A 19,471-nucleotide genomic window follows, 5' to 3' on the forward strand; every position below is an offset into this window, starting at 1 on the left:
AAAAGGTTTAGCTACACTAACTGTAAACTACAAATGTCCATGGAAGTATTTTAGTTTTTGTAAGTACCTAGCATTGGAGGGCCTTTAGTAGTGCTAACCAGGGGCTGCCGCCTGTGCCTCCTGTGTTATAGTATACCATACTATAACACAGGAGGCACAGGCGGCAGAATGCCACTGTTTACAGTACAAAAGGTCCACTTGAAATTGTAAACCTTGCAAGTCCGACACAAACATACTATTATACAGTTAGACAATTTACAAAAGGTTATTCCACTAGTCAGTTTTGTGGGATCTTTTTTCTATCAGTTTGAGTAGGTAATATCAAGCAGTTTCAAACAGCTACAGTACAGTAATATAGTTACAGTTAACTAACTGTTGTAATTAAATGACCAGGCAAATATATTTATATACCCCTACCTAAGTACCTGTATAAAGTACATTCTGAAAATTTTGAGATCACTTCCTCTATGCCACTTGCTTACAACTGCAGGTATATTTCAATAACAAACCATGGAAGAAAATACAATTCATGAACAGATATTTCTTTATAATGATTTCAGAGTCTGACTATTTAGAAAACAGTTACAATAACATATACTGTAGTATTAATATAATTGAATTAATCAATACATTGAAAAGATCCTGAAATGTCTTGATGTGAAATACTAGATGTTTTGCAACTGTAGTTACTACAGTACTAATACTATACAACAAACTAATATTAAATTTATTATTAAAATAATTGTTGTGAGAATTACATTACATGACCGTATGTTCTTGTTTGTGTCATGTGCATGCAACATGGTTTATGCAAATGAGGCTATGATTAGGGGATTTCCCCAACCTTCAGTTGTGGCCAATGACCATCATGATACCAGCAAGCTTCCCTTTGGCTTTGTCTTTGGCAAACTTTCAATTCACTGTGTCAAACAAGTCAGTGTTTTGTGCAGTATTATAATATTGCCTAAAAAATCTGCTATTTTGTACAGTGTGTTTAGTAGTTGGCAATGGGTTGCAATAATAAATGCCAAATATCATATCTGTTTACATTGTTTTTTAGAACATTACACTTAGTATTTCTAGAGAAAGTGAAAGTGCTAAGTTTCCAATGACCCATTGCCATTTGTTGTTCACACAACTTTTCTACAGTATTTATACTGTAGCCTCTTACAAAAATCATATTCACAATGGAACACTGTTGAATACATTTCAGCTGTACTGTATTATCCTGGAGCATACTGTGTACAGTTAGTCCATCTATGATCCTGAAGTATACTGTACAGTTAGCCTATCCTGGAGCATACTGTACAGTTAGCCCATCCTGGAGCATACTGTACAGTTAGCCCATCCTGGAGCATACTGTACAGTTAGCCCATCCTGGAGCATACTGTACAGTTAGCCCATCCTGGAGCATACTGTACAGTTAGCCCATCCTGGAAAACTGTACAATACAGTTAGCCCATCCTGGAAAACTGTACAGTACAGTTAGCCCATCCTGGAAAACTGTACAGTACAGTTAAGTTAGCTCTGTCTACACTATCAAACTTTATGTGACAAAAAATGTGATGTGCCCATAACATATACAGTATGAACATGATGATGTCATATAACTACTACATTGGCGTGTTAAATGATACATTACATTTTTACCCAGATATGGGTGTGGCTGGTATGCACTGTACTATGTAAAAAACAGCAACAGTGAAAAAAGAAATTGTGGAGAATTCTTTAAAATTAAATCAAATACTGTACAAGTTGTATACAAGTGCTGTTAGTAGGGACATGTTAACTTTAATGAATGACGTCAACATTCTACTCATTTTTATAGTAACAGCGTACAGTAGTTCAGCAACAGTTGCAATAACGTAATTGTTTGTTTTGATTTAGCTTCGATGGAAAGTATAGAATGCAATGCATGTGTTGCGCACACAAAATACGCCACTCTTACTCTTACTGTACTAAAATCATGGAATACCTTGGGCCTAGAGACTAGGCCTAGCTACTGTAGGCATGTTTAATCATGCATATTGGATGATACAGTAAATAGCATATTGCGATGGACATTTTATTTTTTGGTTTCATTAAAAACATAATTTTAAAATTACTGTACCCTTCGGTTAACATTTTTCATTTAACGCTATTTTTTCAGTTCTTGAAGCACATAACTAAAGTTTTTCGTAATGCTTGCGCATGCGCAGATCGATTTGTTTACAAAGGGGGTGGAAGGGCGGAGCTTGCACGTTGCATGTTGGGAAATAGCGTTAATGTTGACATTTTACGTGCACCTGAGAAAGCTTCCTAATGTTACCATTGTCTTGACAGAAAAAAAAAACATAGAATAATTTAAGTACTGGATTTCAAGGTGAAGATCATTTTAATATGTTTTACATTTATGACTAACTGTCAGTGTCAATGACATCTTCTTGACATTTAAATCAAATTAAATGCAAATGGGATTTTTTTTGTGTGTGATATTAGAAATAGCCAGAAACCAAATTTATATCCAAGGAAGCCTATTATGTTTTTTCTTCTTTATACTATTATGGAATCAATTTTCTGACTGACAATTAGGACGTTTTGACCAAATTTCTGGTTTTTATTAATGTATGTTAATTGTTATACAGTACAGCTATGGGTCTGTTTAGGCTTTGTTATTTACCCAGGTAAAGTTGATACCTGCCTATCCACCAAAGCTGTGCCCATGAAATCAATAAACCCAGTTCAATAATTAAGTCTGAATGTGCCCTCATAGGATACATTATCCTTTTAATGTCATGTGGCATTCCATACCAATTTTAATATTTTTACTGTAAGACAAAATATTACTACACTGTAGAACCCTAAAGTGTCTCCTTAATAGAGATCAGCTGTTATACTGTATGTAGTGTTGTGTTGATTACAATTTACATTGCCTCTCATTCATTTCATAACATTAAATGGAATATCCCCTGAATAGAGATGGACCGTGGTGTTGTACTGTATATTGCCCCTCGTTTCACAATGTGTCTCCTTAATAGGCGTGTTCCAAAGGAAGGATATTGTATTTTACAGAAAGAAAATAAAACAAATTATTTACAAATTAATTACAATATTAAAATAATTATCTACTAGTTGCATTGTAAATTATGTTATCTGCATATATGCAAATATCCACTCAAGTTCAAATAGCTCATTTCAACTAATGATCAATAATTATTAGTATCTGCAATATGACTAATATGCTTGTTTCCAGGAGACCTTTGACCTTCCTTAACATAAGTGAGAATGCTGCTAGTAGTGTTATGGTAACATTCTATTTAAAGCTACTGTAGCTGTCCATTAGAGTAATTCACTCTACACAGGATGGATGTCTTCACTACAGTACATGAGACTGAGAATGTGTTAGGCATTAACTTGCAATTAGTGAGAGGACCAATCATGATAGACATTATCAAATTGTTGACTTTTATTTTATGGATGGATGATTCGGCACGAAATCTCTGATAACAGTAGAACTGTGAACACATTCTTGGTCTGGGCAACACTATAACTGTTTACAAAATGATTGTTTACAAAAATCAAGTCAATGCCTTGCCATTACATTATTTTATAAATATATTTTTTGTTATCATTAAAATAATGAATCTCTAAAAATACAGTAGAGCACATACAGGTACAATAAATTACAATCAAATTACTTACAGTATCATCAGGTAATTTATTATGAATAGAGAGCTACAGTAATTAAATCATTTTTAGTACATTATTTATACTACAAATTTAAACGGCCAAATATGAAAGCCATTATCCAGCGCAGTTGAGTAGTCTGCATACTACTGTATGGTACATAGTAATGAGTGAGGGTAACATTTGTTTTAATTTATATTTTTAAATCATATTTTTGTTTATCCATTTTGTTTGAACATTGAATTTTCATTTCTTTTCATTTCAGGTTTCTGATCAAGAACTTTGGGAAAGTTTATTAGAATTTTTTGGCTTGCCTGCTTTTTGTGGACAAGGTGGCTATGCTCTGAGGAAAATTTACACACGGTAAGGAAAAATTGTTTATTGATCCATCATAAATAAATAGACAAATACTAAATTTAAAGAGTATAACATTTCAACATTTACACTGTAAAAAATATGTTATAGATTCTTTTGCCTCATGTTTTATTTTATTAATTGCCCAATCAATTTATTCCATGTAGGCCCATGTTACATTTTTAGGGCCCAAAAGTCAAATTCTGAATCTGCCAATTATTTATTTAAGAATTGATTTCTGTCTCTTTTCCATTTTTCAACTTCATACAAAAGTATGTTTTCACCTAACTATTTTTACCTAGCTATTTTTTACCAATAGTGCATCGTTTCAATACAGTAGGCTATATTCTGTGTGTAAATATTTTATGTATTTCTGGCTCACGTACACACAAACGCAAAGATGTGTAAATTTATACACTTGAAAATGAACTAAAATGAATAATTTGCTCAATTTTAATTCTTGAATTGAATACAGTATCTTCTTTCTTTTAATGGGTTTTTATGTGAGATGTTTGTTATTCACTTTTGAAATCCTGTAAAATCCCAACTATCATTAGGGAAAAAAATACATGTAGTTGTTCCGTTATGTTCTCCCTCCCCCAGTACAGCAGTAGTTAAGTATTTTTTTCATGATTTTGTTTATTAAAAACTGTTTCTGGTGTTATGTTACAAGTACACATCATTGTCACATTTTTAATAAAACCTTTTATGTAGTAAAAACAGTTATTCAAATACCTTGGACTAGAAACGTGAGCTATCATAAATAGCTTACAATACTAGCCTGTATTTTATGTACACTCTGTATTGCTTGCATTTAAAATGCACACACATAAATATAGCCTAGAGAGAATACTATGACCTCTTGTCGTGACCTCTGCTTCAGACCTTTTTAGCCATTGTACATTGAGGCATTTCTACAGCTGGAATACATATTGTCAACGTTGATTAAATTTTCCCCTCCAGACCTTTCTGGTATTTTCATCACTTATTTAAAATTCTATTTATAATAATATGTTGAACAATAAGATATTATTCATAATTAGAATTCAAAGATTACAAACTGAATATAAATTGATATACTGTATATGAACATCTGTTTGCTGTTGGTCGCATTTTTTTTTGTGTACATAAAGATATATTTTTACTTAGGGGATTTTTTAGATTTTTTTTTACAAATTCAGTGTTGTTTACTTTCTCGTGAATTAAGAACCTATTTTAAGTACCTTTTTGCTTTGAGAATTTCTAGGTTTTGTAAGAAATACGTTTTCTTTATCTTTATAATATTATTAGTTTCAATAACTGGTACAGTAGGTACAGTTGAGAGTTCTGTGTTTGTTTATGCATTTTATGGTATTAATTACTATTAATGTAATGTAATTTATTAACTATAGATTTACTTATATAAATAACATTAAATCAACCAACTGTTTAAAATTGTGGAATTGTGTAAATTTATTTATTGTCCAACACCAATCTATAGTCGCCTTCATTTTAAAAGTTTGTACAATAGTTATACGTGCTAGGCTCGCACTGGCCGATCGCCAAGTCGCCATAGGCGAAAACGTTTCTAGATTGGTGAAAAATAAAACGGCTACTTTAGCCATTTTGGCGATGACATTTGATAAAATAGATAATTCAATAATCATTTTGGCGAAAGCATAAAGTCCAACTAAAAGGTCCATTTGTCGATCTCCAAGCATTTATTTTGTTCGTTATCACGTTGTTTACTTCAAGCTCCATTTTTCGTCAACTTGTTTCGTTGTACCAGGCGTCTCTTTGTTATTTCAAAAAGATGGAGATACTGTAGCAGAGGTAGACTGCACGTGCACAGAGAGACAGACGTTACACGACACATGGATGATGAAGTCTACCCAAACTATCACGTGTTGTGCGCTGCACAAACGATTGACTACGTAGCCGACGGTCGGCTAATTACCGGGATTGTCTATTTTTTGATAGGGGTGTACTTTTCAGATTAAAAAGAAACATTATAGTATCTTCGATGAATTACGTCTTAATCTTATCGAAATGAAAAATGTATGCGTTATGCATTTTAGAATCTTCCAATTTAATGTAGTTTCATATTTTACCCTTAATAAACTTCCCTCGTGCGTCAGTGTAACAAAACAACATGCGGGAAATGGTAGAGTCTAACGGGGATTTAGCTAAACACACACGTGGATCTAAGCGGGGCCGGCCGCCGGCTTCTGTGTTGTTGTGTAAATAAATAATAATCGGGATAAATTTCTCGCCCTGACAGAAACGCTTCGGCGCAGCCTTGAGAAGGGATGGAAAGACGTGTACTCTGTGCTTTGGCCTACAGTATATTATCCTACGTTTAACAACGATACGAGTGTTCGTTTGCTAGGAATTTTCCTCAATATTTTTAGCATACGATATACCGTTGCGTTGTTGTACATAATTTTGTAGGCCTAGGCCGGCAGTTCTGCACTTTCGCACCTCTTGAGCATACCCAATTTAAAAACATTAACCCGCTGCGCGGCGGTGATTCTAGGACACGATTTTCGCCTGGTACGCCATGGAAGCCGTCACACGCAAACATGACCAGCCAAGCGTAAAAAAACAAAAGTAACATAGCGTTCAGGGGATTTCAGAAAACTGTAAAATGTTTCTTATTAAATTGATAACTGTATGAATGCTGTATGATTAAAAACAATTTGAACAATTGTTTTGATCATTTAAAAAAAATGATTTTTTTAATCATACAGTGATTTAGGCATGGTGCTACCCCAGACGTGTGTAACAAGAAATTGTCTAGGCTACATCCATAGAATACATTAATTATCTAATAATTAAATTTATTTTATTTCAATACATTAAATCTTATTGTAAATTCAATATAAATTTTAGTTCTGTTAGGTATCCCAATGAAAAAATTCAGATTAATTTTTTTTACTTTTTCTTTCAGTTAACCATAAAGAACTTAATGTAATTAGCATTTTACAATTTAAATGATTGAAATCCGATTACCCGTTCTAAAGTTATGGTTATTTAAAGTGGTAACAAATATACGAATTTTTGCCTAAAAATTGTGTTTTTTGCAGTTAAAATTGGAAGCATTTTTAAAAGGTTATAACTTTTACAATAATTAGTTAAAAGTTTTGAATTTTGTTAAACCTATAGATATCACAGAGTTATACAACTTTTTTTTTTTTTGGTGCCTCAACGAAACCTATTTTTTAAATTATTGGTCCGCAAAGTGGTAGGAAAGCATTTAGTGTCCATTTTTGCTGGAATTCCCTAAAAAATGAAAATACTGCAATTTTTCAATGATCTGTAACTTTTGAACTACTGTACTAATTCATTTAATTTTTTTTGTACTTGTTAGAATGTAGTGTAAATTTCATTAATACATATATTTTAGATGTGTATATGAAAAAAAAATAATTTTTTAATGGTGAAATTTAAAATTATAAAAAAAAAAATATGAAAAAGTATGTTAAAAACTGTGTGTACTGTTTCCTTTCTTTTACACTAATTTTTGTTAAGTATGATTATTCGATTATTTTAATATACTTTATATTTATAATTTCAATCATAAATACTATTATATATAACTTTTGAATACGTAAAACAAGATTTTAGGCCCGTATGATTATGACACCAAATCTAAGCCGGGCTAAGATATGCTATTGACACACAATGGGTCAAAATAAACTCATTTAAAATAATCAATGTTAATTAAAACAATTAATTGTTTACCTGAATAGTATATATAACAATATAAAAATTGTTTTCTTTTCGTATTTCTAACCATAAGTATGTTATTAACTTGAAATACGGAGCTAAAGTTTAGGCCAAGTCACGGCTTACTTGCGATCAGCAGTCGCTCCCGTAAAAGTATTTCGGTCGCAGTTAATGACTTTCGACCGCCATATACAGAGTCAAATGTAACGTTGGTAAATTAGCTTAATAAATTTCTTCGGTACATTTTAACCTAACGCATTTGCATTGTATACTTGAATAATAAATCTTCCACACATTACATCAATTTTAAGTTGTTAAATTAATGTGTAAAACCAGATATTCTACGACGGAATAGGACATGTCAATCTCCGACATCGCTGCTGTCACACATCTCGCGTTGAGCTGGCCGAAGTCGAGCGAGGAAAACTAAACAACGTGTTCAAAATATGGAACCTACCATTCGCTGATAGGGTGCATTGATGTATTAAACGGAAAACGTCACAACAAACTAGCGCGTACTTTACAGTACAATATTTTACTCACTACAATATTCACCGGATTATAATGGTTCAATCTTCGAAATTCTGAACGGGATTTACGCCTCATGCACCATTTTAAAATGTAGTTCGCACAATTACCATGCACAATACGTTTGTAATCTATGTTTTATCGATTTCAATGTAGATTTAGCTATAATTTAATACCAAAGTCCATCAAATTTTTCCATAAACGGTGATTCAAAATTGGTTTTTTGTCACCAAAATTGGTCTTTCTTTACTAAAAACCTATTTATAGAAGACGATTTTCACATCAAATTAAAGCTCATTTAAAGCCTGATAACATACAACAAAAATTAATCCGCTAGCTTCAATGGTAATCATGCGATCGTGTTTTGAAAACTGATGGGTATTTTCCAATGAGGTTTTCAACGCGCGGAAATCGGCTCGACGGGATTTTAGAACCGTTTTAAAATTGCATTTTCTCGGCAACTACTTCATTAATTTTAATTGTAAACACACTTATACATAGTAGTACTTTCAAACAATATAAATTTTTAAAGTATTAATTAAGAGTGAACACGATTTATTTACCATCAAAGTCATACTACTTATTCGAATTTTTTTTAATATTTCAAAAGTGAAACCCCTCTGTACGCTTTCATTGGGATACCTAGTTATATCCACTCTTATAATATTGTATTTAGATATTATAATTTAGTCTTTCCTTCATCCGGTATAAATGATTTATGATTGTTTTTCATTACATAATTTCCTTGAGGTCAAAGGTTATATATTATTATTAAGTAGGAATACAGTATCCCAATACCGGACACCCTTGGGCGGGCATATATTTTCCGGTTTTTCGAAAGTCCGGTTTCCTGAAAACATATTTTTAAAGTCATCACGTTGTCACCGAATGCTGCCCGGTACGGTCTCCTAGCGTAGGCAAGGCCTAGGCTAGGCTATGATTGTGTCAATCTAGTTTTAATTAAATAAATACTGATAGGCCTAGGCCTACTTTATTAATATTAAGCTACAGTAATTCAATTTACCTTTTTTAAAAGTTACATTATTTACTGTACCAATAAAACATGTTACAATAGTAAATTATTGTTTCTCAATGTGTTCTTAACGGCAAAAAGGCCTACGTACGTACGTACGGTGAACATAATTTCGGTCTGTTTATTGTTTTTCGTGAGCTAGCTAGCAGCAGCAGCATGGGTGAAGGGCTTTGATTGATGCGCATGTGCAGAGGTGTCATAATCAAATAAAAACGCCCACACCTAGACCACATGTTTTTTAAGCTCCTTTATTTTGACGTAATTTGATAGCAATGATGAAAATTGATTAGGTAAACGAGCCAAGCAATAATGACACAATAATTAATTGGTAACATTTCAAAGTTTATTAACACTAGTTAAGTCAAGTTCATTCCGTTTACGTTTTGCCATAATGATTTCCAAATTTATAATGATGCACATTTTTAGTCCCGTTTTTTTTAGTGAAACATTTAAAGTCCTATTGCAATTGTGAATTTAACAATAATTTAAACAAAACAAAGACACAGGAATGTAAATTTAACTTTATTAAAAAACAATTCATATGCTAAAAAACAGGGAGTTGTTAACAACTCCCTGCTAAAAACAATAGAGACATAGCGCTTCGATGTGAAAAAGCCCACCGCAGTTCGATACGCAACAAAGCAATTGCCGCCTCGTGGGTTAACAATGAACTGACCTGTCAATCACAGTGTAGTGCTCCATGGCAACATTATTTGATCGTACCGCGAAACGTCGCGCACTTCATGCATGGTGAGGGTATGGTTAAAAGCTTTTGTACATTGTGAATGTAGTGAATCCGAGTCAGCGACGACGATGTTACGTTGTTTTCGTAAATATTTGGAGTTTTTTAACCGTCAGTCCGGTTTTCAGACGCTAATTTTCGTGTTTTGTACTTCATAATTTGTCCGGATTCCGGAATTGGGTATTCCGGTGTTCATAATAAATTACAGTACATTTAGAATAGGGACAAATTGGGCCCTCCAAAAAAGTCCGGTTTTTCGTGAATTCCGGTTTTGGGAGAGTCCGGTATTGGGAGAGTTGACTGTACAAACATTAATGGTTAAAAGATTGATTGCATTAACTGGCCTGGCAATATACAGTATTTTATTTTAGCAATAATAAGTAAAACAATTTTCCATCTAAAGAGTGTTTCTTCTATAGCAAGACATACATTGAACATGTCAGTAATTCCTAGAATAATGGTAATTTTGTGTCTTTAATTTGTCCATCTGGTTGACAACAATGCTGTCTTTGTTTGCAATGTTATGTAATCTTCAACCTGTTGTTAGAATATCATGACTCGTACAAACAAGTGACAAAAAGAAGAAACAATCATTTATTTTGGTATATTTTTGTTTAATGTTTTGAATCTGTTTTATATAATTGGGCATAGGCCTATTCACATAAACACACCCATTGGTATGAAAAACTACAAAATTAAATGTCAACAGTACGAATTGTATCAAAAGGTTAAATTGTAATAGTGGATCATGGCAGTTACAAATTATTCCAATTACTGTAAAGTATTGTTATATTAAGTTTGTTCTCGGAAAAAAAAAAAATGAAATTGTTGTCATTTCTGAAAAAATAAAATATTTTGTTTTGGTCTAATTGATATTTAAAATTTAGAAATGCTAATTTTTAGAACCCTTTTTAAAATTTACCTATAATAATATTTATAAATAGAAATTGTTACACAATCCTGATCGTAAACTACAATTTACATGCTTCATTAATCTTTGGTAATTGTGATTTTGCAGATGTTTTTTGTTCTTTCTGTGCCATTTTAAAATAAAATGTATATTTCAATAATAATTATTATAATTATTAGGTAAATAGTTTTAAAAATATATAGTAAAGTATACAGTATTATTGGCTATTTTGATTTTTAAAATTGAAAAAAAAAATAACAGATTCAGATTAATTTTAAACAAAGATAATAAAATAGAAAGAAAGAATAAACAAGCAGGAATGTGCGATACTCGGGGTACAGCAGCAAAAGAAGCTGTAATGACGTCATAAGACCGGATGTAACGTCACATACACATCAATAATCTCGCTACCAAATACGGCTATACGGTACCATCTTCGAGACGTGATATGGCTGCATCCGGTTAGAAAGTAAAAAATCCGGCTCTATAGCTTTGAGGACATGTATGTAGTATATTCATGCCAAATCCCAGCTCAATACTACAACAAATAAGGGAGGAGTAGTACTTTATAAATCGCACTTTTTACTCAATAGTGTGTGTCCAGATGGAAGAAGAAGAGAAGGTGAGAGAGTACTAGACTCGGGCACTCCGAGTAAAAAAAACGGAAGCTAATTACAATACAGTATAACCAAACTCAATGAATTTTCACATTAAAGTCAATATTTAATTGCCTAATTTATGTAAACAGCAATTATGTCACAACTGTATGAAAAAATAAAACGATCAGCTGTTATTATGAAAATACAGTAAACGAACATTTACACCAGGCGGTATTTCTACAATTGTTTAGGTTATTGTATTAAACATAACCATTTTTCCAAAATATTTCTTGATCTGTTAACAAATTGGTTATATCCAAATTATAATCCTGTTTTGGCTTAAAATATTTAATATTAATAATGCTTGTTATTACATTACTGATTTGAACTGTGATATTGTTGTACTTTATCATGGACTACAAGATCAGTGTCTGTACAGCTTGTTAATTAACATAACAAAACTGTGCTCAGTGAAGCGTGAGGGCTGCACTCTGTGTGCAATCTTTAACACAAAGGCAAATCCATTTTCTATGCTGTAGTGTTGTGTTATGTATGGTTTCATAGTCCAACTTACTCTTTGTTTGTCTAGTTTTCACTAGATTCTCTTGTTGTTGAAGTTATTTTTAATAAGAAGTTTGTTATCCTACCTGAAATCTTTGCAGTACAAATTTATTATTCATAGTCCAAAGTATTTTGCATTGAAAAACCATAACCCTTTTATATAACAAAGAAAACTATTGGAAAATTAAAGAAGAAGATTGAAGATTAATTAATAACATTTTAAAGGGCAAATTAAGCAAAATAGAATTATTATTACTTAGAAGTAGTCTTTGTTTTTCAAGTAATTCTATTTATTACAAAACAGCTCCTCCTCCCTTCCCACAAAAAAATAAAAGTTACAAATTATAGAAAAAAATCAGGATATTTCCCCCCTCGCCTTGTGATACATACAAAAACCTATTGTTGTTTGTTCCCTGTTTTTTGTAGTGTCAATATGTTTATGTAATGAAATTCTACAATATATAGCCTTACATTTTTTTAATGCAAAAAAATACAAAATTCACCGAACTTAAAAAATAATGTATTTTATTACTTGCATTTGGCAACAACATACAATCCAATTATAAAATGGTTTATGATTTCGTTGAGGAGAAATATTACAGATGATGATTATTTTCATATCTCAGGTCGTAATTGATAGTAGATTACGTTCCATCCAATGCATTTTATATTCTCCTCAACCAATAGACAGCATTGAATGATTGTCATGACAACTGACTGAATATAAAAAAAAATCTATATAAAATTCACCAACTGGCAATTGTTATAAAAATTATGAATCACATATTTACAAACTATTATCTGAATTAACATTGAAAGTCTTAAAGCCTTTATCACATTTATAGAGGGGTTCTTTCCTTTTAACAAAAAGGTTCAAATGCAAGACTGTAATACTGTACTACTGTATGAACCTGTGGCCTTAAAATGGACCTGAAATGGAATTTTGATTTTCAAGAAATTCACACATGTTATTTAAATGTATCAAATTAACACAAACCCATACAAATAAAAACAAAATGTATAGTATTTTGAGTAAAAACGAAATTTTAAGATACCATGGTAAATTAGCGAAAATTACTCACGCCATTGCAATATTCTATTTCAACGGCCGTCAGAAGCCTCTATATTCACGACGTCACATATACACACGATGATATCGAGAGCGTGTATGCCGCCCGATAGTCGGTGAATGATCGACGGCCTGGAAAGATACGCGAAGCGTTGACACTAATAGTAATTTATTCAATATCTAATGTTGTTGAAATATACTGTAGGTCCCTATAAAATGTACTTCGTTTGTTCTAAAACCCAAATTTAGAAGGCCTACTACCTCCCAAACCTTTACTAGGCCTAGGTCCCCAATCCAGCGCGCGGAGTCGATCCACCACCCACATCATGCGGCGAGGCTCCGTTTCATGTGCATCCAAGGACCAAAGCGATATCAACAACTTGCTGCGCTCATTGTCAAGCCAAAGTAAAATATGAATAAAATTCGTTTTCGAACTGCCTGATTCGTGACAAATAAATTATCATCTCATATTACTAATTTAATTCTGCTAAACTAAAAACTAAAGATTACACATTTTAGCAGTATAAATTACGAACGAATATACAAAATACACGAACGGAAAATATGGATACGCATCATTGCGCACGGAGCTGTATCCCGGACAACGTTGCCAGGCCAGAAAAAAACCGTTGATTTTAAGATCTTAAATCGTCATTTACTCGATGAATAACGTTTATACGGTAATAATTTTATCTAAAAAAAATTCTAAATACGTTTCTGCAAATGCACAAGCATTTTTTAGAAAATACTCCATAGATTTCAAGAGTTATAGCCAAAAAACTAAACTGCAAATTGTCCATTGGAGGGATAGGAATATATTCGCAAAGTGACGTCACCCGCAAATTTTTTGGATTTTCAAATGGGGCTTTCCCCAAAAGGGCCTTTCCCTAAAAGGGCCAATTTATATTTTGTAACAATATACATTCTAGCAACACCTAATAGCCCCCAAAACATCATTCTAAAATGAAAAAAATCGAAAATCCATTTCAGGTCCATTTTATTTTAACCAAGTAGTTAAAATTTGCCTCCTGGAACTGTATGGTTCACTAGGATTGTCATGAGCTAGGCCTATTTATTTAAGAAATGGTATTTCTAACTACACCACTATTTTTCAGAATAAGAATACTGTAAACGGAAGTATTGTAATGTTTATTTACCATAATCAATTGTGAAAAAATCAATTTACACATAAACATTGCTTCAGTGGTTTTATGTGCCTGAAATTGTTTGTACAGTGAATTCATAAAAAATGTAACTACTGTATACTGCTAAAATTATTATGTAGAAGATTACTCTATGTTTAAAAAAATACTTTCAACTTCATTTCATTTAATGAATTAAACTATGTGTAGTGTATAATTTACAGTAGTACACTTGAAGAATTTATTTAGTGGAATTTTTATCTATTTGACCCCAAAAGAAATCAGACTACCGTATATTTTGGTGTATAAGTTGCACTTTTCACACGCAAATTTACCTCTAAATTAAGGATGCGTTTTATACACCGAACATAAATGCCTCACCACACAGATTGTACATATTGTTGGCTAGGCCTGGGCTTTTTCAGGTAAGGCCTAGTACTAAGAGTACAGATTGTACATATTGTTGGCTAGGCCTGGGCTTTTTCAGGTAAGGCCTACTGTAGTACTAAGACAAGAGTAGGCCTACAGGTAGCTACTACAGTGTACTAACGTAACAGCAACCTGCTTCTGCCTAGTTTTCAAGGCATTTTAGCGTGATGTTAAACTATATGATAAAAGATTTGTTCATTATGGAAACGTTTACGATTGGAATAGTATTATAGTTATACGCACGATCGCCGACTGCTGTACCCCCAGTGATTGATGATGAAGACGTCGTACACACGACGAGCTACCAATTCAAATGTTCCAGTGATGATGCCATCATTCATATCAATCGTGGATCGGCACGGCAGCAGCAGAGAGCGTGATGCATGATTGTTGCGATCGGGGCTTGCAGTCTTGGTGTGGTAGCGAGGAACAATCACGCCCATCTTTATTTTCGCGATAATAATTTATTGTTGACCAATACACAGACACACAACCAGTAGGTATACAGTATAAGGATAAAATGATCGAGCGAGGCTAGCCCACACACACGTGTTACACACACGGTCATGCACTCAATGTTGCGGGTGCGAAACTCATGAATAACAAGTTGGAAAGAACTGACGGAATGGGGAACTTCCCTTCTGGTTGAGGCTGGGTACCGCCGAGCCTAGGGAAGAAAAACCTAAATAAAGGACGCCGTTGTAATAGCAAAATATATTATTACAATAATATTGATTACAATTTAAAAAAACATTGTTTTGATGAAATATAAAGTACGTCTTATACATCGACGATATAAAAATACCGATATTTTACTCTCGGTTAGGGGGTGCGTCTTATACACAGGTGCGACTTATACTGTACACCGAAATATACGGTATACATACAATCTACTGAAGTGTAAAATAAAAAGAAATTACTTGGGTAAATTTGAATTGTTTTGTTTTGTTAGCTAGAAAATTGAAGTCGAGTATACTGTACAGTACATTGTAATTTTATGTGCTGTTTTTATTTCTTTTTATTTCTTTTTATAACATCTGTTACTGACAAAAATAATGGGATATTTTATGTTATCAAAATATAGTATGAAACTAAAATAATATATGAAAAAATTATGTAATTTAATAATAAGTTTTGTTACATTATTAAATTAAGAAAAAGGAGAAAATACATTTTATCACTAGAATTTGTTTGTCGCATTTGTATTTTAGGAAATATACTGTGTTTCACGAATTGTTGTATAAATAAGTATAAGTATGAATAGAGGATATTTAATTACTTACACTAAAGTTGTTTTGAGTTGAAACGAGTTGACATTTTAATTTATTTGTCTACAAAAGTAAACAATTACTGTAGAAGCCTTGTCCTAATGAATACGGTTTTACATGTAGCTAACCTAGCACTTTGTAGATGAAAATTACTTAAGTGTTAATTTAATATAAATTATAGATGAGGTTTCTTGGGTCGGATCGTGACAGAGTTTTTACATTATAAGTCTACTAAAAGTCAGCTATGGAAATAACATTAAATATTAAGTCTACTCTGACCTGACATGACACATTAAAGAACCACATGTTAACAGAAACTATATCAGAAAAAAAATTAATGCACTATACACTACTGTAAGTAATTTGCTTTTTATAATGAATATTGTGTCTGTATCGTATTATTATTAAAAGAATTGTGGATAAAAGTCATTTGTATGTGATTGACATACTACAAATCATAACAGTTGAAGGCAACAATGATAAAATAATGTGTATGTGATGATGATGGATTGCCTAAAATGACAACAAGACAAATTATTACAGTTACCATTAAGCTCTGTCTACACTATCAAACTAGTTTAAAAAAATGTGATGTGCCCAAATATGATAGTGATATGACATCACATCCATATATTGATAGCGTACACCAAGCGTAAAAGCTCAGTCCACACTATCAAACTAGTTTGACAAAAAAAGTGTGATGTTCCCAAATATGACAGCGATATACCTAAATATGATAGTGATACTGTATGACATCATCATGTCTATACTGTATATGGGCACATCACATTTTTTTGTCACATAAAGTTTGATAGTGTAGACCGAGCTTTAGACTATTCTCAAGCATGTGTAAAACATCAGTGCTAAGCATTCAGAGAGGCAATTTGTATTTAAATATCTTATATGTTTTGGGGCAGACAATACATAGTGTGTCTGTTATGTACATTAGACAATGATGTACAGTACAGTATTTCACATGTGTACAAGATCAGTGCACTGCTATGAATTCAGAGATGGTTTTTTTTTCTATTTTTATGTTCAAAATATCAGGCTTGCATGTTTTGTTGCAGGCAATCACAGTGTTTGTCACTGTCAGACAGATTTTAATGGTTTTACGACGATGCCTAACTGTGTATATAGTACAGCATACTAATAAATGTAAAAACTAGTAGAACCTCTGAGGAGACATTATTTAGGACCCAATAAAGTGTACGTTTTTTAATAAGATTGTCCCTGAACAGGCCTTATATACCGTATTTTCCGGAGTATAGGTCGAGACTTTGTGGGAAAATTTTAATTGCAAAATCGGGGGGTCGACTTATACTCCGACCATGCAATTTTTAAAAAAAATCAAGCCGAAAAAATTTGTTCAAAAGGCATCAGCTGTCAAGGCCTAGCAAGGTCAGTGGCCTATCATCAATCACTCACAGAAGTTTTCAATTTAATACCTACATTGTACAAAATAATACAACTCCAACAAGTACTGGTACAAGTACTATTAATATATCACAAAGACTCATTTTGATGTTTATATTACGCTTTTAAGATAATTAAGATTAAATAGTTTTCGTTTGTGTTTTATATGCTTTCGTATTCACTCGCGAAAACATCGTAACACACACCACAAACGAACTACACGACATTGGAATGTCCATGCAGCATGTTTGTTATTGCGCGATATTTTCATCTATACACATGCGCAGTTTGTTTGTTCGTAATTACAATTACTGCGCATGTCTATTCATAAAATAAATTCTCCTTAGTTGGGCGCGTGTACATTTACAGATAACGCGATTTACAACTACTCGCCTGTACAATTTAATAAGCCTCCTAACGGAAAACTTGTTTTAATTTATTCGAGTGACGCGAAAAAACATCGCTGATGGCAAGTACTGTAACGCTACATCGCTGTCATTTATTATAGGCTGGCGAAGACTGCGGCGAAGTCATTGTGGTTTACATATAATAATAATAGATTGTCTTATAAATATTATTGATTACATCTTAATACTATAAACAAACAACCACATTTCATACATTTCTAGCCCTCTTTAAACTTCAAAGTAAGTTGTGTTATTAGCTGATTTTGGGGGTCGACTTAGGGCCTGTTCGTAGGGGTTGAAAATACCAGCTTATTCCCGATTTCCGTTCGCGTGATCCAATTAACTTTTGCCTCAGGCTACAAAAAATTCGAGGTAAAATGTTCACCAAATTTGCAGGTTATTTCAGCGATAATCCAATTATACTCGGCCTTCGAGGATAATAAATCTCCGATAGAGGCAATGTGTCAAATTTTGACAAACGTTCGCTGCCTAGGGCCGTCATTTCTCCTACGAAGCTCTTCCATACACGCTTCGAGAGCGATCGTCAGCTGGTGCTGTCCTTGTTGGTGTAGACCGCTTAGCTTAGTAGGCCTAGCTGGTCGGGGAGCCGCTGGTCGGTGGTGTTTCCGTCGTGTAATATTGGGCTCAAATTCTTCGTCAATGAGTAAAATAATGGTCGTCAGGAGAAGGCATATTTCGGCAGGATTATCGGCGTTAAGAGGCATAAGGTTTGTCGCAAGGATAAGCAGTGTAAAAGGTAGCAAGTAATTGTTATTGTAAAGAAAGATCGCGAGTAAAAAATATACAACACGAAACTAGCGTGCGAAAATGGGGTCGTAGGTTGTAAAGACAACTGACCTTAAAACGTAATTTCCGGTTTGTGATTCGTCGATTAAGCATTTAAGCGGTTAAATATTTCAAGTACGAACAACGCTCAATTTATAACCCGAGGCATGGGTGAAATTAAGCGCTTATTTTAACCACCGTACGAACACGACCCTATATTCAGGTAATACCAAAATCAACGTTATTCTAGGGCAAAGTTGGGGGTCGACTTATACTTGGGGTCGACCTATACTCCGAAAAATACGGTATTGCCCTTCAAAAGAAATTGTCCAATTAATAAGGATGTCCTCTGAATAACGGGTGCCCCAAGTAGGAGGTTCTAATGTTACATCTAATAAATATGTTGCCATAATTTATTCCAAAATAATTAAATGATAAAAAAACAACCTTAAAACATTTTTTTTTATTAATACAATTACAATACATCCATTGTAATAATTGTAATGGTATGAATACAGCTAATGCGTCGATGAAACTGTTCAGCTGTCAAGTTTAGTATTGAAATAAAGCAGCAAGTGTGGGTAGATAGTAGTAAAGCTTGGTGATATTCATTCAGAAATTGTCCTTAATTACATGTGTAGGGAATTTCCCTTTTAACAGTCCTCACTGTACAATGATGGCAACCTGTTATGCATGAGTGATCTCATGAGTAAACATGGTTTTCAAGTCCTATTGGCCAGTGAGTTGCATTGTGTGACATTGACCATCAAGGAGTGTATGGGAAAGTCCCTTTTCTATGATTTCTTCATTCTGAGGATAGTTCTCTTAGTCTTGGAGGATCTTTTTCTTTCAC

General features: G+C 33.1%; 1 protein-coding gene across 1 annotated transcript in view; it reads left to right on the plus strand.

Moving 5' to 3' along the window:
• Window positions 1-19,471, plus strand: part of LOC140040093 (uncharacterized) — a 40,324-nt gene that overhangs the window by 1,853 nt on the left and 19,000 nt on the right. Inside the window, exon 3 of the mRNA XM_072085769.1 lies at window positions 3,932-4,029. Coding sequence (XP_071941870.1) covers window positions 3,932-4,029 — 98 coding nt within the window. The remainder of the gene's footprint in view (window positions 1-3,931; window positions 4,030-19,471) is intronic.

The sequence above is a fragment of the Antedon mediterranea genome, chromosome 2, assembly GCF_964355755.1.
Source record: "Antedon mediterranea chromosome 2, ecAntMedi1.1, whole genome shotgun sequence".
In the NCBI taxonomy this organism is placed as follows: domain Eukaryota; kingdom Metazoa; phylum Echinodermata; class Crinoidea; order Comatulida; family Antedonidae; genus Antedon; species Antedon mediterranea.